We start from the raw sequence: 24,932 nt of genomic DNA, 5'->3' as shown, positions 1-24,932 counted from the left end.
GTTCAGGGGTTGGGGAGAGGAGCTGGAACAGCAGGGAGAGAGGAGGAACAGCCAGTGGGGCAAGCCAAGAGAAGAAGGCATTCCTCAAACGAGGGAGAGATCTGCCCGTCCACACCGGTGCTAAGCCAGGAGGCTGACGCCCTCTGAACAACATGGGAATTACATGGCCTGGACCGGAGGAGCTTTGGTGGGGATGGGGAGACTGGGACCTATTTGGAGTGGGTCCCAGAGAGACTGGGAAGAGGGGGCGGCTACAGAAGATTCTTTGGAGGATTTCTGCTGTAAAGGGACCCACCAGAGAAACGGCTGACCGCTGGGAGGAAACGTGAGGTCAGGAAAAGCATTCAGAAGATGAAACGTATTTCAGGATGCTTTATGCCCTGCCCGGGGAGAGAGAAGAGCAATGATGAAGGAGAGATGGGCAATGGCTGGATCCTGTTCTTGGGCGGGGGGTTCAGGACCCAGGGCCACTATATGTACATAGACGGGGCCCCCTCAGCAGGTGGGTCTCACGCGTGTGCACCGAATTCCGCAGGCCTTTGATAGATGATGGTGAACTGACATTTGTGCAAATGGCACAAGGGGCCGAACCCTGACCTGGCCCCCAAGGGGCACACGGCCGAGCTGCAGTCAGGCCGATGGGGATCCGGTGTGTGCTGGAGCACACGCCCCACAGGGGCCCACATCGTGGTGGGTTTGGCTCCCTGTGTCTCATGCACTGGAGCCAGGCCTGGCACATCACTGGTGCTCAATAAGCATTTGCTGATGAACAAATGCCTTATACAGAGTAGGCGTAGGAGTGAATCATCATGTCGCCACCTTCCATCTACCAATTCCCTGCTCTTTCTGGCTTTGTCGTACACAACAAACTGAACTTCAGCCGCAGTTAAATTACGTCCACAAGCCACACAGCTGACTGTTGCTGGAGGAAAGCCACACTTCCAGTTCATGAGCACAGCCTTGAGTGGGCCAGCCCCGGCGCTGCCCTGCCCTGGTCCACACACTGTGTGGTTTCATCTATTCCTCCCCCGTCTCCCCTCCCTACCCATCCTCACTCCAGCCCAGGACCCTTCATTGGGAAACAAGCAACCAGATGTCCACCACCTCCCTTTGCCCTCTGCACTGCCCCCTGCCCCTCCCTCCTGCCACCATGGCGGAGCTGCCGGCTCCCTTCTGAGGTGACTCCATATTCGTGCACTAAATCCTGGCCCCTCTCACCTCCCCCAGGACATCACCCCAGCACAGCTTCCTCTCTTCCCTGAATCACCAAATGTTTCCTCCTTCCAGGATCATTTCTGTCGGCACACCCACGAGATGTTATTTCTCCCGTCTGGACACCCCCTCTGTTGACTGTCTTTTTCTAGCTTCTATCCCATTTTGCTACTTCCCTTTAAAGTAAAACTCCTCAAAAGGGATGTCAGTACTTGCTGCCTCCCCTCATTCTCTCTTGAACCCACCACAAGCAGGCATCTCCTGCCCCCAACTCTTGTCAGAGTCACTGGTGAACTCAACCTGGTTAATGCAATAATCTGGGGCTCGGCAAACTCTTTCTGAAAGGACCAGGTAATACATATTTCAGGCTTTGCAGAGCTCACCATCCCTGCTGCAACTATTCCGCTCTGCCACTGTAACTCAAAAGTAGCCACAGGCAAGTCGTAAACAAATGAGTGTGGCTGTGTTCCAATAAAACTTTATTCACAAAAACAAGTGGAGGGCCAGATTTGGCCCATGGGTTGCAGTCTGCCAAGCCCCTGAATAATCGCTTCCTAGATTTCATTTTGTTTGAGTTCTCAGTAATAGTTGGCACGTGTGATTCTCCCTCCTTCTGGAAGCACATTCTTCATGTGGGGTCTGAGACTTCACTCACTTTTTTTGGTTCCAGGGCTCAGTTTTCAGACTTCTTCTGTTCTCTGTCTACACACGTCTAATCTCCCGGTTTTCAGTGCCATCTACACGCTGAGGACTCCACAGTTCACATCACCAGCTTAGACCCTCTCTCTTGAGCTCCGCACATGGATGTCCAGCTCCGTTCGGTGTCTCCCCTTGGACATCCAGCAGAAGCCTTGAACTGACTCCAGCTCTCCCCACAAGCCTGCTCCGTCCACCATCTCTTGCCTTTTCCTGTTCTTAACCGGAAGCTCCATCATCCAATTGTTCAGAAATCCTTGTCACTTCTCCTTCTGTCACACCCCACATTTAACTCATTAGCAAATTCTCCCAGCTCTACCGTTCAAATGGAACCAAGAGAGCAAAGGCTTCTCGCCACTGCCGCCCCTGGTCCAGGCCACCACCGTGTCTCACCTGGATTACTCAGTCTCCTTTTTGTGGTTTTGTGCTTTCCCCATTTCAGATTACTCTCAGCACAGCATTCAGCACAACTCTCCCAAAACCCAAGTCACCCTTGTCCCTCCTCTGCCCCAACCCTCCATGGCTGCCATCTCATTCAGATTAACAGCCAAGCCCTTGAGGGCTCTAGGTGACGTGGGCCCAGTCGCTGCTTGGACCCATCTCCCATCTTCCTGCCCCCACCCACTCTGGGACACACGGAGCTGTTTGCTGGTCTTCGTACATGCCAAGCACCCACCAACCCCAGGACCTTTGCCCCTCTTTCCCCTCTTTCTAGAACATTCTTCTCCCTGATCCATGTGATTCACATCCTGTTCTCTTTCACTTTTGCTCACGCGTCACCTTCTCATCAAGTCCTTTCCTAATGACCCTATTAAAGTTTCAAACCTCCCCCTGAGTCTCTCTTCCCCGCCCGTTAACCCACTTCATTTTCCACCGTCTGGAGGTGCTCTGTATTTTGTGCATCACTGGTTTTCCTTCCCTACAATTTAAGCTCATGTTGTCTCTCCGCTCACTACTTTATTCCCAGCACAGAGAACGCCGCTGGCACAAAATAACTGCTCAACAAAGACACGTCATTGAAAGACTGTCGCTGCGTGTGTGCCTGCCCGTGCTCACGGCTCAACCTGCGCTCCCCGGCTGGTGATGTTAAACATTGTTAATGTCAATGTTAACTAATGTGGAAGTTAATTCACGTCTGGGAGGCGGCAATTCCGTTTCCCCAGCTAATGTCCACAGTTGCGATGTTTCTCAGAGCACGCCCACATCTGCTGTGTGATACCCGGTGTCAGTGCACCACAGATTTCCTGGTCTGTACGTTAACTGGAGACTTCCACACCTCGACAGTCTAGTGGCTGCCAAACTGTTGCAGGCTCCGCTCCGGCTCCTTCCTTCCAGGGGAGGCATATGCTAGTGGTGCAATATTTAGTTTCCCAGCTGGCGCTCCTGGGCGAGGACTCGAGGGGCGTCATCCATCTTTAGAGCTTCCTTGGCAAGACGCCTTTCCTCCTCTCTCCCGCCTCCCTCACCCAGAGGGAAAGAGACTCCTATTCTGGATTCTGCCTTGAACCCAGGCCGCCCGTACCGACGAGCCCTGTGACTCAGGCAAGCCCCTCACCTGTGCTGAGACTCGGTTTCTCCCTGTGCAGGGAGGGGCTGAGCCAGGTCAACCAGGAGGCCCCTTGTGGTTGTCACATTCCCCACCCGCCACTGCCCTGGGCTGCTCCCTGGAATCACAAACAACCCCCAGGAATCAGAGCGGCGCTGGACCCTGGCACAGGAGGCAGCCTTGAACACGGCCAGGGGCTGTGCATCCCAACGGCTCCAGCCGACGAGACACATCACTATTATCATTACTTCCACCGCCTCCCCTCGTGGTTCTGTGCTCAGTGCATCCTCTCCACTCATCGCAGGGTGAGGACCGGCAGACCTGGAGTCTGACTCTTTGCTACATGCTTTTGTTGGTGACCTTGCTGGACTTAACCTGGGTCTCGGTTTCCTCATCTATACGATAGTCACCAGCTTTACAGGGCTTTCAAGAGACTCAGGAGTTCTAAAGGGCTGTGCAAATTTTAGAGATACGTGGAATCCTGTCCTAACACATGACATCATCTAAAATCTAGAAATAATTGTAAACAGAGATTTCCAAGTCGCAGCCACTGGTCCTTTGCTAATTGGCCCTCCAATCAGCATCAGTATTGTAATTAGGGCTGGCCAAATGAGTTTCCTGCCTCTGAGCTCAACCTGCCCCTGGGATGCTGCCGAGGACAGGTGTAGCTTTGCTCCAGCTGCACAACATTTCTGTGCACTGGGTGCAAACAGCCAAGGGAGCAGGTGCAGAGCAGGGGACCTCACCCATCTACCACCCACGGGTCACTCCCAACCCCCAGCCCAGACCTTCGCCCCTCAGGACCCTCTCTTCTGCTGGAGTGCCCGTACCTTGTAGCCCTGGATGTCTCCATTCTGGCTCTCCAGCGGGGGTGGCTCCCACGTCACATCCAGCTGGGTGGCTGTGGCACCGTGCACGGCCACATTGCGGGGTGCTGCTGTGGGCACTGGAGGGTGTGAGGGGTCGTCAGCGTGAGGTGTGAGTGGACTTGAGGGAGGAGGAGGTGGGCTGGGGAGGGCTGGGACCCCCAGTCCCGTATCTCCTCTAGCTGGGCTTCTTGGAGTGGGAAAGGCGTGCTGGGGCTGGAAGGGCAGGTGGTGCTCACCTGCCTCCCCGACAAAGACCTCCTGCGGGGGGCTCAAGGGCCCCTCACCCACGGCGTTGTATACGCTCATCCGTATCTCGTATCTCCGGTGCTTGTTCAGGTCTGCGGGGCGAGAGTGGGGGAGGGAGAAACACGCAGATGTCAGGTCCCTGCAGGGACAGAGCCAGTATGGAGGGTGGAGGCTGTGGGGGAGCGATGACACACCCCTGCGATTCTACTCCCCCCCTGAAGATTCAGGAAAGAAGAGGTAAGAGGTAGGGGGCGGGGGCATGTGCTCCTCCCTGGGACTCTGGACACAGGATCACTCAGGCTGGCTTCCTGGCCAAGAGTGACCATATCGGTCACTTAGAGACTGAAAGTGACCCTACTAATATTTATGCTGGGACAACCAGTGTGAACTGCAATTGGCCCGAGCACTCTGGGTCATAGGTCACTCCTTCCCCACACGGTGGCAGATGCTTGAAACTCCCAGCTGCACCCCCAGGCCCCATCAATCAGCTCTTTACACAGGGCTCAGCCCTGAAGGGAAGGAGCAAACTGGATGTGAATCGGGGCTGAGAAACCCTGCCAAGTCTGGGGTGCCTGCGTGGAGATGGCTGGACAGAAGCTGGGAGAGAGCAGCTACAGGAGAAGGGCTCCGACACTCTGGGCTGGGGACGCTGTCCCTCCTCGCGGGGTGGGGTGGGGGATGGCTGAAAGATTCTCCCCACCTCCCTTCCCCACCTTCCCCTCCCAGGTGGAAGTTCCACCCTTCACCTGGAACGTGCGTGGGGGAGTCACCCGAGTTTAACTGGCCACGCAGCCTGTGTGGGCCATTGGCTGAGGAGGAAGGACAATCCAGTCTCAAACTCGAGCTGCTTCCTAAGCAGGAGGTGCCCTTATCAAGGCTCTGGGCCTGGAGAAGCGTGGCTGGGACTTTAGACACAGGGCAAGGGCTTGGGGTGGGCATCCAGTGGGAACATTTCCCAGTCCCCAGAGGGAAGATGGGGCTCTGCTCACTCCAGAGGTCAGGCTCAGCCTGGAAGACCGAGCTGTGTTGAAAAGTGCCTTTGATGGGCCAAGACGGGGCAGCCACGATGGGGACGAGAGTGGGACCAGCAGCTCCCCCCATGGACACCTGTCGTCGTCCCCCTGACACCCAGAGCATGAGATCATAGCCGTTTTCTTTTCTATCCCACACCTGCTGGATGATGGGCCGGAGGAGACCTTCCTCGGTGACCCCCTACATTTTTGTGTGTTTTGGGAAAGTCAAGTGTGCTGAGTGGCCCTGTTCTTCAAGCAGCCTGAGGTGGGCACACCACTCGGCCGGTGGCCAGGCGTCCTCAGAGGCCCCACTCCCCATCCCTGGGAAGGCGTGGGCCCGATTCGGGGCCGCCATGCAAGGAGACTTACTGTCTAGCTCGTAGTGCGTGAGGCTGGGCCGGCTCAGGTTCCGCATGGAGTACATGGCTACGGGGTGGGGCGGCGGAGGGGGCCAGAGGAGACAGCAGACAGAGGAGGTTAGTACACACACCCCCGCTCCACAGAGACCCCAACGAGGCGGGTGGGACGGGAGAGAGGGGGCCTGGCAACACACATGCAGAGGGAAGGAGTTTCCAGATCCTGATGGTGAGTTAGGGGCTAGGACAGGAGTGGGGCGGGCGGAGGAGGCAGCTCCCAGGACAGTGCTGCCCCCGCCCCGGTGTGCACTGGTCTGAGGTCACGGGACCCCTCGGAGCTCAGCATCCCTGGGGGCAGCTCTGCGGGACCCTCCAGTCCCACTGGCTCCCTTGCCTAAGGAGGAGCTCCTGAGAACCACCGTGAAATAGTGGTGTTGTTAACGTCCTCCTGTGAACCAGAACCCACTTTACTACCAGGAAATACGACTCTACTATACTCAGGCAATGTAAGATCACAACCAGAAGCACATGTCTGCAAAAAGGAAGAAATAAAAATAACGCAAGCTGTCGGATCAGCCACTTCCGAGTTTTCTATTAATATTCGTTTGCTACGCCTTCAATCACTTTGTCGCCTGCTAACATGCGCTAGAAGACAAGACACAAAAGGTTTAAGACAACTATGGGAGGAGAAACCAAGACGGGGAGGATCTTAAATTGCTCCTCCTCTCCCGCCAGTCTCTGGTGGGGGGAGCGGTCCCACCACCCACCTGGGGACCCAAATCCTCTGGATGCCTCCCTCCCTGTCCCCTCCATGAGTCAGTCGTGGAGCCCGCAGCACGTCAGCTCCCACACTGGCCCTCCATTCCATCCCATCCCAGGCCTGTTATCTTGACTCCAACCTCCCACTCTCACCTATGTCACCGCCTCTGGACTCCATCGCCAGCCATAACCGGAAGCCACCAAGGCAACCCTCCAGACCCCAAAGTGTAACCACATCATTCCTCACTTGTGACTATCCCTGGGATGCCCACCTGCTCCTGGCTCTTTCCTTTCTGCTGCAGACGCAGGCTCCATGCCGAGGTCCCCAGGGCAGAACAGGGACCTCCCCGAGGAACCAGAGGGGGCCAGATGGCAGGCTCTGGGATGTGACCGGGCTCAGCTTCTGGTCTTCCTTCCCACCTCAGGCCCTTTGCACATGCTGGGCTCTCCCCTTCCCTCTGGACTGATAGACTTGGAATCATCCATCAGTGTCAGTGGCACAGCCATGCCCCAGGGAAGCCTTTTCTGACCCCAGTTTAGACTCTCCTGGAACATGTCCTTCACAGCTGTCATGACAACAGTCTTAGACATCTATCTCAGGGTTTACTTCTAGAACACCTGGCTCCTCCTCCAGCCTGCAAACTCGGAGAGGCCGGGGACCCTGTCTGTCCTGTTCACTGGCGTGCCCCCCCAGTGTCTGGGGACATGCAGAAGGAGCTCAAGAAATACTCTCTCAGGGATGGAATGGGACAGGGCGAGAGGCGCACACGGGGGAGGGCGGCTGGGCTTCAGGTTAGAGCGTTTCAGGAAGCTGAGAGCTTCAGGGCAGGGAGGCCAGCGAGCCGGCCCCACCCCCCTCACTCCCGCGGACGTCACTCACAGGTAAGCTCCGCCCACTTGGCCCCGGGGTTGTTGATGCCGCGCAGCGTGAAGCCCCTGAGGCCCTCGTAGAGCAGCTCCCGGTACCGGATCCGGAAGCCCAGGAGGATGCCATTGATCTTGTCCTCCGGTGGTGGCTGCGGGGACCGGAGTGGGGGATGGGGAGGGGCCGGGACCACCGCGGCTCTCCCGCTTCTACGTGCTCCTCCCTTCCTCCCCATCCTGCCTCCTGCGGCCCCAGAGCTGGGACCGAGTCTCAAGCAGGAAAAGCAATCAAAACGGCACTGAGCATTATTAATTTACAGAGCATTTCCAACCCGGTTATTTCCTCCCTGCCGGAATTCCGTAGGAGGCAAGGAAGGACAAAAATCACCATGCCATCCCCGCCGAACCGAGCAGGAAAGCGAGGCTCAGAGAGGGTGAGGAATGTGCCCAAGGTCACACAGCATCGTTGGGGCCCCAGCATGACTCTGGCTCTTCTGAGAGAGCTGGTCCTTGCCTAGGAGCTCCCTCATGTTCACCAGCCTCCCTCGGCCTGCTGATCCCTCTGCCTACCACCTGGCCTACATTTCCTCGAGTTTCCCATGCCAGCTCCTCTGCCTGGAGAAGGGCGCGTGCTCCTGCCTGCCTGTGCTGCCCGCTCGGCCTCTATCCTTCTCTCCTTTGCTGTCTGCTCTCTACACGGCTGAGCAGCAGAACAGGCCTCAGGAGAGGGTGGAAGCCACTTTCTGTGATGCCTCTTTTAAAAGACCCGCTGCGCCTGTTCAGCCTTTATTAGCTCCTTAATTGCATCCCTGGCTGCCGCTGGCACCTCCCTGCCCGCTCGGTCCCGCTCTGCTCCAGCCTCGTCCACCAAGGCGCCCAGCTGCACTAGGTCGTTTTCACTCAAGGGCGGCCGGGGCCCGGGGTGTGGGGGTCCCCCTTATTTTCTCTTCAAGGGCTTTCTCCTAGTGGGGGCTGCAGGTGGGCGAAGGTTGGTGCTGCCCCTCTGACCCGGGAAGCGGAGACAGGAGTTCGCGATTCGGGGCCTCTACTGAGCCCAGAGGCTGGCCTTCAGAGGGCACGGGGTGGGGGGTCCTGCTGGCCATCACGGGCAGCCTGGTCCCTAAGATGTGTCCTGCCGTCTTCTTCAGGCCATGGCAAGTGACAAAGAGCGGGCAGCTGGGGAGGAACAGAGGATGGGGTTCCTCTGTGCCCGGACAACGGGTTCCTGCTCACGGTGACAGGATGGCAGCCCCGTCAAGGCGCAGGTCAGGCATCCACACCTGTGTTTGTCTCTCTATGAGGAATCCCTTTGCTGACAGTGGGGCTGGATTTCCTGGAGACTCTGGGGGCGCTGGAAGCCCCGGGGACGTTTCTGTGGAAGGATTCAGCCGACCTAAGGGCACTACGCCCGGTGCCACCCCTTAGTAGCTGTGTGACCTGGATCATTCACATCACCTCTCTGAGTCTGGGTCCTTGCCTGCAGAAGGGGACTGTAGGAGCACCTGCCCCATCTGATTGTCCTGAGCGTGGAATGAGGGGTGTGCAGGTGTGTGTGCACGTGTGTCTGTGCGTGTGCACGTGTGTGTCTGTGTACGATGTGTCTGTGGGGTGTTGCCTTCCTGGTCCCAGCACAGAGCTTGTCTGAGTCCTTGTGGGACATGGGCCCCTCCCTGCCTGCCGGGCCGTACCTGCCATCGGATCAGCACGGAGGTGGTGGTGTGGGGTGTCACTGAGATGATGGTGGGCGCTTCGTCGGGGGCTGGGGAGAGAGGCAGACAGATGAGCTCCGGGGCGGGGGCTCAGGCCCCCTGGGAGGCCACAGGGACCAGATTCTGCGCATACTGGACTGGGGGCAGTGCCAGCGTAAATCACCCTCCACGCCCACTGCCCCAACTTCTGCGGAACAAAGGGCCAGTGTGGAGGCAGAGAGGAGTGGGGACCCTGACCCCAGCCCAAACCCAAGGGTCCAGAGCCTTCTTCTCTCTGTCCCCAGAGCCACAGGCCTCTCATGCTGCTGCTGCGGCTCCCCCACTCCCCTCCACTGATTTTCTGGGGTCAGCCACGAGCTGGGGGACATCGGAGAAGAGACACAGTAGAATGCCGGGCTGGGTGAGGGTGCCTGCACCCGTGGCGAAGGCCCCTCTGGCTCAAACCTCCTTGGGACTCTGCCCTGGGAGGCAAACAAAGGGTCCAGCAGGCCGGGTGCCCCTCCATCCTGGGGGCCCTCCCCGAGATGAGAACACCCAGTGCTCAGGAAGGGGCAGTGGGCAAGAGAAAGGGACCCAAGTGAGGGGCACTCACCAGCCTGCAGGGTGGTCAGTGGTTCCGACTCCTCGCTGAACTCGCTGTCCCCAATGTCATTGGTCGCCTTCACCCGGAACTTGTAGGACGTGAAGGGCTTGAGTCTGGGGGGGGATCGAGTTCAGTGAACAGAGGTCCCCCTAATGGCCTCGCCCCGCCATCCCTGCCCTGAGAAAGGAAGGCAGGGGTGCTGACACAGAGGAGAACATAGAGTCACAGAAAGAAAGTCTGCTACAACGGGGACACACAGGGGCCAGGCCTCTGGGGTCCTGAGCTCCCAGGCCGGGCCCTTGACCAAGCCAACTTGGAGTACAGCCTCACCTTTAGCTCCAGTTAGAAGCCATAGGTCCCCAAGAGGAAATGCCACATATTTCCTACCTCGGAGGAACAGGCAGCTGCGAGAGCACCAACAGTGCCCTCTCCGAGCAAGCTCCTCCCCAGGCACTGCCACCCTTGTCTTGAATTTGGTAAACTGCGGAAGGGTCGCGATTCTCAAGGGTTAACCAGCCCTTCGTCTCTAGGAGCCTCATTTCCTCTCCAGGCAAACATCTTCCTTTTTGATTTATTGGGGATGGAGGGGGGAGCGGGGAGGAGGAAAGCATTGCTCAAAACTCTCGGTCACGTTAACTGGAATATAAAGAATATGACCCACTAGGAATTAAATTGCGGCCAGAATTTCGGAGCGAAGCTCCACTCCCCTGTTAAAGATGGAGAGGAATGCCGCCCGGCTGGGAGGGATCGCTAATGAAGGAGGACCAGCGCTCCCCTAGGGGGGCTTCTGGGCTCCAGAAGTAGATAATTAAGAGGCAGCCCTAACAGGGCTCCAGAGAGACGGGGAGGGAGGTTGGGACGGAGCTGGAGGGGATGCGAGTGGACGGGAGGGCTCCTGGGTGGTGGGAGCTGAGGTAGAGGCTTGGGGGGGGTGCAGCTCCAGGTGTTCTCGGAGGGGGCTGTCCGGGTGGGGAAAGGTGGGCAGAAATGCTGGTGGCCGGCTCACCTGTCCACGACAAAGGTGGAGGCGTTGTGGCTCACAGACGCGGAGTGCAGGGCCCACCGGCCACTGGGCAGCTCGCGAGTCTGCACAGTGTAGTAGCGCACGGGGGACAGGCCGTCGCTCCCCGGCTCCCAGGACAGCAGCACACTTCGGGCTTTCACGTCCTCCTGCTGCACCACCGGCTTGCTGGGGGGCTGCGGGCGGTCTGGGAGGAGGCGGGGTGGGGGGGGAGAACAGGTGAGCCAATGGTGGAGGGAGGTGAGCTTTCTCAAGGAGGGGAAGGAGGGGCTTTGGGCTGAGGCCTGTCACCGGTGCCCCATCCGTCTCCGTGCACGCAGATCCTGGTAACTGACACTTCCTGAGGGCAGCCCCCACTGGGGACGGGCAGTGAGGCTGGGAACACCCCAGCCCCTTGCCCCTGCCCGCCACGGTGTGAGATGGGACCTGCGCTGCCCCGATCAGGTGGGACGAAGCCCACCTTGCCCTCTGTGGGGCTCTGCTTTACACCCACCGCGTGGCTTCCTTTTCCCGGCCCCACGCCCCACGCCCTGATGCACGGCTTCTCAGCCCGAGTGCTGCGGCGTTAGGGGGAGGATCCTTTGATACGGGCCTGCCCTGTGCAGTGAAGGATGCTTGGCAGCATCCCTGGCCTCCAGCCACTCTGCCTCCTAGTTGTGAAACCCAAAATGTCCAGACATTGCCCAATGTCCCCTGGGGCGCAAAGCAGCCCCCGGCTGAGAACCACTGTCCTGGCTTTTACTGGGAACATTGCCTAATAAATCACATCCACAGGAATGTGGGTCTCAGGCCTGCTTCTGGGGAAGCCAACCTCGGGTGAGGCACCAGCTCAGGGCAGCAGCGGCCACGTCCGCCACCCATCTGGACACGGTCTTTGTCGAGGGAAAGGAAGCTGGTCTCACCCACCTGCCCTGTGGAAAATGGGGAGCAGGGGCAGAGCAAGAGGCTTGGGAGCGCCCCGCTCAGCTCCGGCAGTCCGCTAGAGCCCTCGCTGACCTTCATGGCAGAGATTTGAGCCCACTTTCCATTGCAGACCGGAGCAAGGCAACACTTAATGAGCTGACCCCCAGCCATCACAAGGAGAGGGTCTGAGCACCCGGATTGGCTGGGGTCCCCTCGGCTGACCCGCAGGCTCCCCCAGCCCCCGTGGCAGTCACCTACCTCTCTTCTCGGTGGTCACCACCAAGGCCTCGGCGGCTTCTCCCCAGCCCTTGCGGGTCTGGGCCGTGATGCGGAACAGGTAGACAGACTCTGGCTTGAGGCCAGTGGCCGTGTACTGGCGGGCGCTGGGCGCCAGCACCTCCACCGTGGCAGCGTTGGCTGTGGTGGCGTTGAGCCGGTGTGTGATCTGGTAAGCTGTGGGGAAGGAAGGAAACGGGCCGCACTGGGAAGGAGGGAAGGCTGCTCCTGGAGCCCCCAGAAAGGGTCATTCCTTCCTCGGCCACCACATGTCTGCGCCTGGGCCACCTGGGCTGGGGCTCGTCTGCTTGAAGCCCTCTTGGTCACACTTGTGTCCTCAGCTGCCCTTGGGTATGACTGTGGGGGGCACGCACAGGTGCTCTGTACACTGTTTCTGTGACCCCCATAACAGCCCCAGGTGAGGAAACCGAGGCTCAGAGAGGCCAGACCACCTGCTAGGAAGTGACTGAGTTGGACGTCCAGCCCAGGTGTTTGTAAGTCCAAAGTGCTTGCCCTTCCCGCCTCCACTCTGCCTTTGCAGGAGTGGCATCCATCTGCGGGTGCCAGGACTGGGAGCCTGCGACCAGGCACAGGTGGTCCAGTCCTCTGTTTTACAGAAGGAGCTGAGGCCATGGAGGGAAGCTGACTTACTCAAGTCACACACCGTGTGAGTCTTCTCCTGTGAGGCTGTGTGCGCGTGTGCTGGAGGGAACCCTGAATATGAAATGATGCTTCTGACCCCAGCATACCTCCCAGCGCCTGAGGTCCAGTTTCCCACTTGTGAGCCCAGCTGTGCTGCGCTGGCCAGTGTGCCCTCACCTGGCCACACTCAGGAACAGCAGCCAAGGTTTACCAGAAGGCCAGTTGGCTTGGGGCATTAGGGGCACAAAGTTAACCCATGGTCCTTAAGGGACCTGAGCTCTGGCCTTGCCCTCCCGCCGATAATCTCACAGACTGAGATTTCCAGTGGGAGAAATAAGACTCAGAATCCTTCTTGAGGAGACGTGGACACTTCCTGGACCTAGTCTTCCTCTGGCCAACACCGACCATGCCTCCTTTACACCTTCTACCTCCTCCTTCTTCCTGGGGCCAGGGCACGGGGAGGGTAGAGGCTTACCGAGAATGATGCCATTGGGAGCAGCAGGGGGCTGCCAGATCAGGCGCACCGATGTGGTCCTCACCTCCGGGAACAGGATGCCCATGGGTGGTCCTGGGACTGGAGGGGACAAAGCAAAAGTGGTGACAGTGTGGCTGACGCTCAGCCCTGAGCCTAGACCAGCTCAGCAGAGCAGCACGGCAGGCTCAGCTCAGCTCAGTGAACTTTGTGGAGTGCTGCCCTGTGCCTGGCATGGTGTCCTAATGCAGGACAGGAAGATGCTACCAGTGTGGTTTCTTCCCTCAAAATTGGCATCATTTGGTAGGAACTGGAAGGGACCAAGGCTCCAGCCCCCTTTAGCTCAGTGTCCGTGGACATGTGCACACATATGTATGCACAGGGCTGCCTTCTGAACTGGGCGATGGGACCCTGTCCTGGGTCTGTGCTCTAGAAGGTACCACTCTGACTTCCTTCCCTCCGTGGGTGAGGCGGCCGTGGGGCAAAGGGAGGCACCCTCCAGAACCTGCACCATTCCTCTTTCTAGACCCGATTCTGGAACCTGGGATCCTGGAATTCCCTGTCCAGACAGCCGCAAGCATGCTTCCAGGGTCTGCATGGGGCTGTCCCCGGAGCCACCCTCCTGAGGGTGGACTGGCACCTCAGGACCGAGGGATGGCCAAGCAGTAGCTGTTTTGGGTGTTGGGATGGAGACCGAATGACATGGGCCAGAGGAGAGGGTGGGAAGAGAGCAGGTAGGGGGGTGGAGGAGGCTTGGGGGCAATGCTTCCTGCGCTGCCCCATTCCGACACAGAAGGCCAAGAAGTCTGAGACTTCTACACTTGAACTCAGCCTTCCAGGTCATTATGAGGGTACATTTGTCAAGGCAACAGCATAGAACATATTTAATTTAACAGATCGTTAGCTTGATTTATAACCTGGATATAGAGACGTATGCTGTTTGGGTTTCCTTTTGCACTCTTGTCCGAACCCCACAAATGTTTGTGGTGGGTAGTATGTGAGTATGCGGCGGGGAGGAAGGACGGGGAAGGACCTGTCAGTCAGCCTTTGCCAGGAGTTTTGCTGCAGAGATGCAGGCCTACAGCCCCGCTGGTGTCACTCTTTTGCAAACAGGCCCAGGAGGCTCAGGCCCAGGAACCATCAAGCCTCTCCCTTGCACAGACCTTTACTTAAAGTGATCCTGCCTCAGGCGATCAAGAAATCAAAACGGATGCGAAGTCTCTTTTCTGTACACTTGTCCCAGAGAGAGTGCAAGAGGCGGAATCAGATGTCACACTGCCCTTGCACTGTCATTTTTTCCTTTGGGATGCACCATCTGTAATTAGCATCCCTTGCAGTGGGGATGGGACTGAGCTGGACCTCGGTGACCTGCCCCCCCACAGGAGAAGCCTGAGGCCACGGTTCCCTCCGGGGCAGAGCGTGACCCCAGAGGGCCAGGACTGGGCAGGCAGGACTAGGGCAGCTTCTGGTCTTCCCAGACCGGCAGGGATTTGAACTCACCATCATCCAGTGTCCGCTCCAGGATGGGAGGGTGGCTGGGGCTGCCGTCCCCGATGCGCGTGAAGGCCAGCACCTGGACCTCATAGAGCACGTATTTGCCCAGGCCTGTGAGCTGGGCGCTGCGGGACGAGTTCCCTTCCACCAGCCAGAACCGGGGCTGGGAGTCTGAGTCCTTCTCCTTGTACATGACCTGCCGGAGCCCAGTGCAGGGGTGAGGGCCTCGGGCCTGGGGTGGTCCTGCCAGCACCTCTCCCAAGTCTCACCCCCAGGAGCGAGGTGGGCGGGGATGGAGCCGGCAGACCAGGGGTCCTTGGAGTGGCTGGGCCCCAAGGAGGCATGGGGTAACTGCGAAGCTAGTGTTCCGGGAAGAAGACACAAAGATGCGCTCATCCATGGAGCTGAAGTTTCCTTAGAGAGCATCCAGGTGAGAAAACAGACTCAGAGAGGGGATGCGACTTGCTCAAGGTCACACAGCCAGTAGTGGCAGAGCCAGGAGGTCAAGCCACATCTCCCAACTTCCACGCCAGGGCTGGATCATGCGGCTATACACAGCTTTGGGAAGAATTCTAGAAGATAATGGAAGCTGAAGCTGGGCCCATCAGAGCTGAGAATGAGGCCTGGACAGCCAGCATGGACTACTGGGGGAGATGGAGCTGCCCCCAGGACCCTGGGCCCTCCCTGGATGCCTCCTCACCCCTGAGGGAGGACTCCCTGGTTGCCATGGTGACCAGTGGATGGACTCTGGAAGGCAGAGACTGGGCCCCAGGGGGTCACGAGGACAGGGCATCTTGGGTGGGGAAGCCGGTGTAGGGGCTCCAGCCTCCTGCCGTGCTCGGATCCAGGACCCACCTTGTAGCCCAGCACGAGCCCATTGCGGTCGGCCTCAGGGATTTCGTTCCAGCGCACCAGCATGCTGCTGGAGGTGGTGGCCAGCGCGGACACGTTGGTGGGGCCAGAGGATGGGACTGAGGGAGAAAGGGAGCGGAGAGAAGGAGCTCAGGACCCAAAGTCGACCCTACAGTGGAAGGGAGTGGAGTGGGACCTGGGGAAGGACACGTGGCACAGACAGTCCCCAAAGAGCACATTATCCTGCCGTGACTCCTTTTGGAATGTCCCAGATGCTGTTTCTGGTTTCAGATTGGCCTCCCTGTTATCCTCTGCTCTGGCTAAGTCAGGAAGAGCCTGCATTCCCACGGGCGCAGCGGGTATGTGTATGTGTGTGTGTGTGTGTGGTGTGTGTTAAAAGGCACCAGGAAAATTAGCCCCAGAGCAGTGAGCCACATGTGCACGAATGAGGCTGGGGGCTTGTATTCTGTGGGTGACCCCTTCCCAGGCCCCTGTGAGCTGCTGGTTGCATTCTGGAATGTTCTCAGAGCTAACCCCACTCTTCCCCCCATCTCAGGCTCTCTCAGGCACCACTGGGCGTCACGGTTAAAGGTGAGGGCGCACGGGTGGGGACCCCCACGCCCTGACTTTGGGAGCAGGGAGCAGCTGCAGGTAGGGATCAGGGGCTGGGAGACGCAGCAACACGCAGGGAGCTCTGCCCAGACATGGAGCACAAACAGGAAAACGAGCCCTATTTCTGAACTGCCCTTGGCAGGCCCCGAGGGTGGAGAGATAAAGGCGGGGTGGGGGCTGTGGTGGGCTGGCATCCTAGCTGCAGGCCTCGGGGACGCGCTGGGAGGTTGGCACAGGGGGGCGGTACCTGACTCCCGCGTCCTGCCCATCACTGTGTGGCTCCAGGGCCCGCTCCCGATGGCGTTGAAGGCCTGCACCTGGACGCGGTACTCCGTCCACTCCTCCAGGTCCTCGATGGTGTACTCCCGCTCCACGCGGTCCTGCACCACGTGGCTCAGCGTCTTGCCGTGGCCGTCCGCCCGGCTGTATTTGATCTTGTAGCCCACCGACTCAGGATTCCCATTGTATTCCATCTCTGGGAGAGGCTGCAGGAGGGCAGGGCAGGCAGAGCTGCCGTGAGGCCCGGCCCACCCTGTGTACAGAACTGCCTGGCTTGGCCCCCTCTTCCAGGGAGCCTTCAGGATTACCCAGCCCACTCTCCAACCTGTCTGCGCCCGTGTGAGGCGCTGTCACCCTGGGTGTGGCTTAGATTGTGTGACTCTGTGTTTCTCACGGCCCCATCTCCCTGTCTCTCCACGTCAGGCTCTGAGGAGAGGTGGCATCCATTCTTTATTGAGCACATGGTGAACTTACTACCCTGCCAAGGGAGTCGGACCAGGCGAGGAGACCCCAAAGTCCGTCTGCCCAACCTGCTGATGAGCGTAGCACCTTGGGTCCTGGCTGTCTCTACCACTTAACTCCCTCACCCGGGCTGCCAACACATACTTTGTTAATTGCCTGCAACATGCCTGGTCTCAGCTCATGCCTGCCTTGGAGAAGCAAGCAAGTGGAGAGGGCATCCTGAGCATGGATGGGGCACCCATCACCGTCAGGAAGTCCTTCCTTCCAGCAAACTTTGGTCTCTCCTGCTGCATTTTTAGCCTCTTTCTCTTGTTGAGTCTCAGTGAAAAGACAGATTTCCTTCCTGGGAAGCCTATGAGTAGGCTGCGGGGCTGTGGTCACTGGCTCAGGGCCGTTTGGATGAACTTGGGCAGTGTTGATAAGATGTGTGTGCACGCTGGGGGAAGCCTGTGATCGGAAGCAGGTGCAAGCTGAAGGGTGGCCTTCAGATTCTCCTCTGAAGGCGGCAGAGCTGGAGCTGGGCCGCCCCTGGCCCTCACCTGCCCCCCCATTCTGCTTCCCTGGGGGATCCAAAGAGCCCACGGTCCACAAGCTCCCACTTCTGACCCACTTCCTCCCCTCCTCTCCTTCGGCCTCTGCCTCTCTCCCTACGCACTCCCTTCCTCCCGCCAGCCCGTTCCTACAGACACTCACTGAAGCCAACCAGAGACCATTAAGACAGCAATCGATGGCTGGAGAGCTTGAGATGGGCCTGGAGCGCATGTGCCCTCCCCTGCTAAGGAAGGGTCATGAGGGGCTGTGCACCATTAAGCGGGACTGGAGGTGCCTGGGGCGCTGTCCAGCAAGGCAAATGCCTTTTTATTCCCCCTCCAGCTCCCTCTGGGTATCAGACTCTCTAGCCTTTTAGTACCTGGAAACCTTAAAGTGAGATGCAGGAGGGAAGCAGAGCGTAGACGAGAAGGGGCGGAGAGGCCAGTGGTAACAGACAGCCCGAGGGCCTGGGGTGCCCGCCCACCTGCCGCTGTGCCCAGGGCTGCCAGCCTGGGCTGGAAGACAGCTCTGGTGCCGCCCACCCTGGGGGGGGGGAATCGTAATGAATGACTGGTGTTTGTCCAGGATGGTTGGTGCCATTAGCTCCTTTTATCGGACTGTCCACATACGTGAAAGGGAGTAATGGCTTTCCAGGAAACCCTGGCCCACAGCACGGCGTTCTGCAAGTTGTGCTTTATACAACCAGTAAGAGATCTTATGTATAAACAAAAAAAGAGTGGTGTGGCCAGGCGGGCCTGGTGAAGTGGAGCTGGGCAGGCTCTTCCCAGAGCTAGTGCCCCGGCCTCTCTAAGGAGCGGGCTATGCTGTGTTCTTCCCCACATTCATCGCTCTAAGAACTCCAGGATGCTCTGAGCGCCTCTCCACTTGCTGCTTTGTGGGATCCTTGCCGAGAAACGCTGTCCCGGAGGAAGGCCCTGGGGAGAAGTGTTCTCTCTCGTTCCCCAGAGGGTGGGATGGCAGTGGGTTCAGTGGTTAGGGCTGCGGATTTTGGGGGCCAGATTCCTGGGTTGGGAATCTGAGCTCTGCTGTTAACTGGAGGGTGGGGGAGGATGTGGGGGGCTTGGGCCAGTCATTCAAACTCTCTCTGCCTCAGTTTCCTCATCTGTAAAGTGGGGACCAGGATCACAGCTGTCACAGGCTTGTGGAGAGGGTTCAAGGCCTGACTTGGAATAAAGCGCCCAGAACAGCACCTGGCGGGAAAGGAAGTCCTCGGCATGGCAGTATTGCCACCTCCTGCCGGTCACCTGGAGTCCCGGCCCTCGACATGCAACCCGGATCCGTGGGGACGGTCTGAGAGCCTAACAGCCCCGCCCTTACTTCCCCCTCCACCCCAGAAGCAACCCCTGGCTCTCTGACTTGGCGGAACAACTTGCATCTGATGCCAGACCCACCCTGGCGAGCTTTGTAGCTGTGAGTGCGTTCCTAAGCTCTCCGAGCCTCAGTTTTCTTAGCTGGAAATTGGGATAATAACGTGTCCTTCACAGGATTATTGGAAGGATTAAATGGAAGAAAAACGTAAAGTGCTTGGCACAAGGTGATGCTCAATGAACAGGCTTTCTAGCTCCTTCTCCTCACATGGGCATTTGTCCTTTCGCCTAAGACTGATTATCAGGCACCTTAGCAGGTCCTGAGTGTAAAGAAAGAGAAGGAAGCTGTGGGTATGCCGGTGGATGTCCCCTTTGATGTGGCCCCTTGGAGGCAATGACACCTTTGCAGGATGAAGAGGATCAAGGAGACAACCCCCCTCGGCCCTCACGGGAGCCTCACCATCCAGCGGAGCCACAGGCTGGTCTCACTGGCCGTGCGCAGGGTCACGTTGGCCGGGGCCATGTCAGGGGGCGCCTGGAGGGTCTGGATCTTTCTAGAAGGTTGGCTGGGTGGGCTGGTGCCCACGATGTTCACCTGGCGCATGCGGAAGCTGCAGTGGGGGAAGGGGGTGAGCAAGACGGTGAGGGCAGGACCCCAGGGCCAAAGCCTGTCCGGTCTAAGCAGCCCCCTCCCCTCCCGGGTCCTGCCCCATTACCTGTAGTAGGTGAAGGGATTGAGGTCGGGCACCTCCAGGGAGCGGGCGTCGGGCTCGTTGGTGAGCTGGTGAATCAGCAGCCACTCTTCTCCCTCCCCGACCACACCCACCTGGAAAAGGAGTCCCCTTAGACTGGCCCACCCTGCTGGGCTGAGATGGGGGATTCTGAGCCCTGGCCCCTGGAAGGCACAGCCCTGCCCAGGAAAGGTCTTGATTCAAACCCCAGGGCTTACCAGGAGGCCACCCATGGGACCACCATCTTTCCAGGCCCGTGAACATGACTTGGAGTGTGACCCCATGCCCCCTTGCATCAGAATCTCGTGGAATGCTTGTTATAACCCACTCCTGGGTCCTGCCCTAGACTGAGCCAGTCAGACTCCCTGGGGGTGGTGCCCAGGAATCTGTGCATTTAGTAAGCTTCCAGGTGATCTCCCTGGACACCCTGGGGTGCTTCTACAAACCCAGCTAAATCAGAAGCAGAATTCCTGGGGGGGTGGGACTGAGGCGTTGGAACTTCCGAACACTCCTTGGTGCAGCCAAAGCTGAGCATCGCAGTTAAAAGGGCTGCGGGCAGCAGCTGGTTATCTTTCTAGGCCAGCCAACCACCACCCCAACCCGAGGGGACTGGTGTGTGTGTGCGCATGTGTGTAAGAGAGCGTGTGTGTACAGGTGTACAGGTGAGGTGGAGGGGAAGGGAACTGTGGCATTTTTGGTGTATCTGGCCATCTGAGAGTTGCCTGTGAAATTCACACAGACGAAAGCACACACAGGATTTGCAGCCAAGAGCGTGGGCATGGCTGAGGCCCAGAGCCGGCTGCCCCGCTGCAGGGCTCCCCTCGGGCAGCCGTTACCTGGGCCTCCACCAGCCAGCGGGAGATGGACGTCTTCCCGTCGTAGCCTGGCCTGAACTGCAGGGTCACGGAGCGGGGGCCGATGTTGGAAATGCCCAAGTTGGTGGGGGCCCCCGGGAGTTCTGGAAAAGGAAAACAGGGCGGGAAAGGAGATCGGGTAGGAACGTCGAGAGGACTCTCTGGGCACTGAGCGGGCTGTGTCCCACTTTTGCTAGAAGCCTCTAAGGAGGAGCATGGCCAAGGCCTCCCCCTGCGAACACAGTCCTCGTTCCTGCCTCCGTGGCTCACTGTGTCCATACCAGCAGCCTGGGGCAGGTTTAGGGGCCGAGAGGAGCTTCTGGGGCCAGGAAATGGGCTGGGCATGTAAGGGCTTCCCGAATGAAGGCCCCTCTCCATCCACACACACAGTCCCCAAACCCAACAATGGCTGAGGGAGATAGAAGAAGGGGTGGGGACAGGAGGCAGCCCGTTTTCCAAGCAGGAACCTTGGGGTTCAGGATGAACAGAACGAGCACAGGGTCTGGAGTTGGACTGTCTGAGTTGGAATCCAACTCCCCTGCTTCCGTGCTGTGTGTCTTTGGGCAAGTTACCTAACCTTTCTGTGCTGCAGTGTTCTCATAAAATGGCGATGATAATAACATCACCTACCTCAGGGTCGTTGTGAGGATTAAATGAATTAATGTACATGAAGTACTTAGCTGGGGGCCGGTAAGCACTACATAAATATTTCTGTGTTACTGTTATTCTCACTTGGGAGCCACTGAAACTCAGGAACCTCAGCCATCTCTGTGGCAGGTCGAGGGGTTCTGCCAGGTCACACGAGCGTGGACTTGCAGACCGGACCACTTGGTTGCCTAGTCCATCTCCTCATAGATACAGATGGGGAAACTGAGGCACAGAGGGAGCCTTGACTTGCTCAAGGTCGAAGAGCTTGGCAGAAGCAGGGCTGAGGGTAGACCTCAGCTTGCTCTTTACAGCAGGTTTAAGACTGTCCCCACCTGCTCTGCCATCTTCCCAACCGGCACTTCCACCCGTGGAATCTGACTTGGACTTTCTAGGTGACAGTGACGATTCTTCCCCTGAATCATAGATACCGCTGCCCGTCGCAGGACCTGGTGTGGGGTGGGGCGTGGAGGGAGGTGGCAGCGGGGCCAATGGGACAAGGGTGGGGGCCTCTGCCTTCCTGAGAGCCATGGGAGGAAGCAGCATCGAGCCCAGAGAGGCTCCCTCCAGAGACCCAGGACCACGAGCATCAGCCTGCCCACGGGGACCAAGGGAGGGAGAGCCATGCGGGAGGAAAGCCAACGTTCCTGGAAAGAAGGGGCCTCTCCTGCCCTGAGAGCGGGCACCTACCTGGAGGCACCCCGGAGGAGATGGTGGAGGCAGAAACCTGGCCCTGGCCCTTGGCGGTCATGGCAGCCACCTCGATGGTGTAGGTGGTGAGCGCAGTGAGGCCTGTGACGCGGTACTCCAGGGTTACATTGGGCAGGTAGTGGGTCACGCGGGTATTGGTCCGGTTGTACTCCTCCCAGGAGATCCGGTACCCTGGGGAGAGCCCCAGCTGTGACATAAGCTGGCCTGGCCCTCCACTCTGCTTCTCACTCCTTCCCTAGCTGGCGTTAGATATGCGGGGGGAGCAGCGGGGCTGAGGGATGGGGTGGCATCGTGCCTGGGGCCCCGGGGGTAACCTCGGTGGGAAGCCCCTGGTGGGTGGGGACTGCAGGAGGGAGAGCCGGTCACTGTGGTGGCCGCCTGGGGCCTGAGGCTGCAGATCTGGGATCTGTTACAGAGTGGAGGGGCCGAGAGTCTTCTCTGAGCACCTTCTAAGAAAGAGGGGTCTGCTGGGAGCTTCGGAGCGACAGGAAGCCGCCAGCAGGGCGATGGACCAGATGACCTCTCCTGGCCCTTTCGCCCGGGTTCAGCCACCCCACGGTGCCTACCTGAGAGGATGCCGTTCTTCTCTCCTGGCTCTTGCCAGCTGACTTTCAGCGAGGTGTCCAGGATTTCACTGAAGCTCAGGTGTCCCACAGGCCCAGGCACTGTACCCCAAAAGGACCCCACCCCACCCCAAGCCAGTTAGTGTCAGAGAGAGAATGCTGTCTGCAAGAGAGCCCGCTCTGGGGGGTTCCAGGGGCACCCCAGGATGGGAGATAAGACCAGGACTGCCCTGTGCCTGCAGCGCCCAGCCCGGCCCTCGGGTGGGGACGGAGAGAGCAGGGGCGGGCGGTGCCTACCGTCCTCATGGGTGCGCACCAGCTGGGGGGTGCTGCGAGGCCCGTCCCCAGGGGTGGTGAAACACAGCACCGAGGTGAAGTAGTCGGTGAACTTCTTCAGGCCGGACACGAAGCCCACGTGGACCGTGTCTTGAAAGTTGGGCCGGGCCGTCACCATGGTAACCTCTTCCTCCTGTTCCGGCTCCCAGGCGATCAGCTGAGGAGAGGCCAGCAGTTTAGACAGAGCAGCCAGAATGTTCCAGAAGAGGCCAGGTGCTCTCCCACAGGCTGGCCAGTGGACAGAGAGTGTCCAGGACTGTAGCTCCCTGTCCTCCGTCCTCCCAGGGGAAGGACGGCCGTGCAGATGCCCACAGCCTGCCGGAACATCTGTCCTCCTGGGAGTCCCCTTTGGTGTGCTGCTGTGTTATTGAGCGGCTGCAAGGCCCCAGGTGGGGTGCTTTCCATGAGTCATTTCTTACTCAATTCCCACAAATTATGGAAGAGAGGACTTCCAAAATTTGTAAAGAGAGGATGCCCACATAATTTGCATGTCCAGTGCAAAATGCAAATGGAGGGCCCCCTTGTGCAAAAAATTATTAAGAATTTCCAGATGACAGCAGCAGAGCATTGAATTGAACATGGGGTCCTGCTGAGCTTGGAGCCCTGAGTGACTGCACAGTTTGGGCACCCATGAAGCTGGCCCTGTTTTCTACAGATGAAGAAAATGAGGCTCAGAGAGGCTAAGTGACTTGTGCTGTATCACACAGCTGGTAGGGACCTGAGGGGCTCCCATACGTTTCTCTGTCTGGGCTGGGGCAGTTTCTCCCTAGGAGTTCTCCTGTACAGCTGGAACTTCAGTGTGTGGATAACTCTTACTCTTTTAAGCATGTTTCAAGTTGGGATTTCCATCTTAGACATCACCCGGAGGTGGCGTGCCGGCAAGAAAACCCCGTCTGGAAATCCAGCATCACTTTTTGTCTAATCTCCACCTCACACACACCGCCCCTAATTGCAACAGCTTCCTGCCTCCCCTCCCTTCTCTTCTTGCCTCTTGATCCCTCACCTCACACTCTTGTTTTCTAGGTCCTTCATCTGTCTCCAACGATGACAGCTGGCCTCAGAGATTTCCTCATTTATTTGAAGTTGATTAAATAGCAATTAATGGTGAAAAGCAACACTGGATGAGTTTTAATAAGCACGGGTATTTATAGATATAAAACAATACGCCGATGTCTCCTGATTAACTCACGCCTGTAACAAGGCTTAATCTTCTCCTTTTCATGGCCGCGTGTTTATAAAGGATGTTTTGAAATTTAATTGGTATCGTGAAAAGATAGCCTATAGCAAGTTAATTAGACACTAATTAGACCCTAAAAATACTAATCAGAAATACTAAGTGGCATTTAATAAGTATGTTAAATATCTTCCTTATTTCGGTTATCTTGTTTCGTGGCAATTAAATTGCCAAACTTCTTTGGAGTAGATTAAGAAACAAGCTTAATGTTTTAACTTAATTTAATTAATGTAAATTTGAATTAATTATGCCATTAGAATTAATTGGGTGGTGTGTTCCCCAGCAAGTGCAAAATCTGGGTAAATATTATTTTATTGGTTTTAGGCCAATTACAATCACTACTATTTAAAAAATAAATCAAAGGACAAGAAGTATCTTTACAGATGCCTTAAGACAATATCACGGGGAACTGTCTTAAAAAATGACCCAGAAGAACGCAGCAATGACTCCGTCATCCTACTGTTCCATGAGCGGAGCCCAAGATGGCGGCAGGACTATGGTTGGTTCGGAATAGTCACTCTGGGACGTGAGCCACTTGCCTCCTCTAGGGCATCTGAAGAGGAGGATGCTCAGGGTTAACAGGCCTTTTCCTCAGGGCCAGCAAGACAATAGAATTGCCTTCTGCGCCTTCTATTGTCTGAGAGGAGCTGGACTCTGAGCCGCCCTGAGATGGACCTCAGTGCTCCAGCCAACACCCAGCAGGGCTGCAGTCTGCCGGGCTCTTCCTGCGCGCCTGGCGCTGGCTGAAGCCCGTGGCTGAGCAGTCCCCGTCATCGTCACAGTGAGGACTAGCTGGGCATCACCGTCCCGAGCTGGTACAAGAGGGAAACAGTGAAGTTCAGGAAGGCTGAGGACTGGGCAGTGCCCAGGGGCCTACCAGGAGGTGGTTTCAAAGCTTTGGACCAGAGCTCTCTGATGCACACCTCTGCCTCCCCAGGCGCACATGGCTGCTGGCGTGTCAGGGTTTCTCTTTGCCGTGTCCCTGCCCTTATAAGTCAGGCTCAGTGCTGATTTCCTCTGTTGGGTCCTGGGCCGTGGATTCTAAGTAGACTGGGCTGCCCTGAGCATGGGTGGGGCGTGTGGGTGAGTGTGTGCTGGGGGAGGAGCATCAGACCTAGGTTGCCGGGACAGCC

At 57.9% G+C, this 24,932-nt stretch overlaps 1 protein-coding gene across 3 annotated transcripts in view; it reads right to left on the bottom strand.

Moving 5' to 3' along the window:
* SDK2 (sidekick cell adhesion molecule 2) overlaps window positions 1–24,932 on the bottom strand; it is a 273,751-nt gene that overhangs the window by 33,476 nt on the left and 215,343 nt on the right. For 2 of the 3 annotated variants that reach the window (XM_005597218.4, XM_070226013.1), the window contains 18 exons: window positions 22,527–22,722; window positions 22,233–22,331; window positions 21,646–21,837; window positions 20,293–20,414; window positions 19,442–19,551; window positions 19,186–19,336; window positions 16,373–16,610; window positions 15,517–15,632; window positions 14,668–14,857; window positions 13,171–13,269; window positions 12,036–12,230; window positions 10,860–11,061; window positions 9,863–9,966; window positions 9,250–9,320; window positions 7,578–7,713; window positions 5,952–6,008; window positions 4,560–4,661; window positions 4,285–4,400 (listed from right to left, as the gene is read on the bottom strand). In XM_005597218.4, coding sequence (XP_005597275.3) covers window positions 4,285–4,400; window positions 4,560–4,661; window positions 5,952–6,008; window positions 7,578–7,713; window positions 9,250–9,320; window positions 9,863–9,966; window positions 10,860–11,061; window positions 12,036–12,230; window positions 13,171–13,269; window positions 14,668–14,857; window positions 15,517–15,632; window positions 16,373–16,610; window positions 19,186–19,336; window positions 19,442–19,551; window positions 20,293–20,414; window positions 21,646–21,837; window positions 22,233–22,331; window positions 22,527–22,722 — 2,496 coding nt within the window. The remainder of the gene's footprint in view (window positions 1–4,284; window positions 4,401–4,559; window positions 4,662–5,951; window positions 6,009–7,577; window positions 7,714–9,249; window positions 9,321–9,862; window positions 9,967–10,859; window positions 11,062–12,035; window positions 12,231–13,170; window positions 13,270–14,667; window positions 14,858–15,516; window positions 15,633–16,372; window positions 16,611–19,185; window positions 19,337–19,441; window positions 19,552–20,292; window positions 20,415–21,645; window positions 21,838–22,232; window positions 22,332–22,526; window positions 22,723–24,932) is intronic. The other variant, XM_023652110.2, reaches the window with a different exon arrangement.

Source organism: Equus caballus, chromosome 11 (genome assembly GCF_041296265.1).
Source record: "Equus caballus isolate H_3958 breed thoroughbred chromosome 11, TB-T2T, whole genome shotgun sequence".
Taxonomy (NCBI): Eukaryota; Metazoa; Chordata; class Mammalia; order Perissodactyla; family Equidae; genus Equus; species Equus caballus.
The sequence above is the reverse complement of the archived record's forward strand: the minus strand, read 5'-3'. Positions and strand labels throughout refer to the sequence as shown.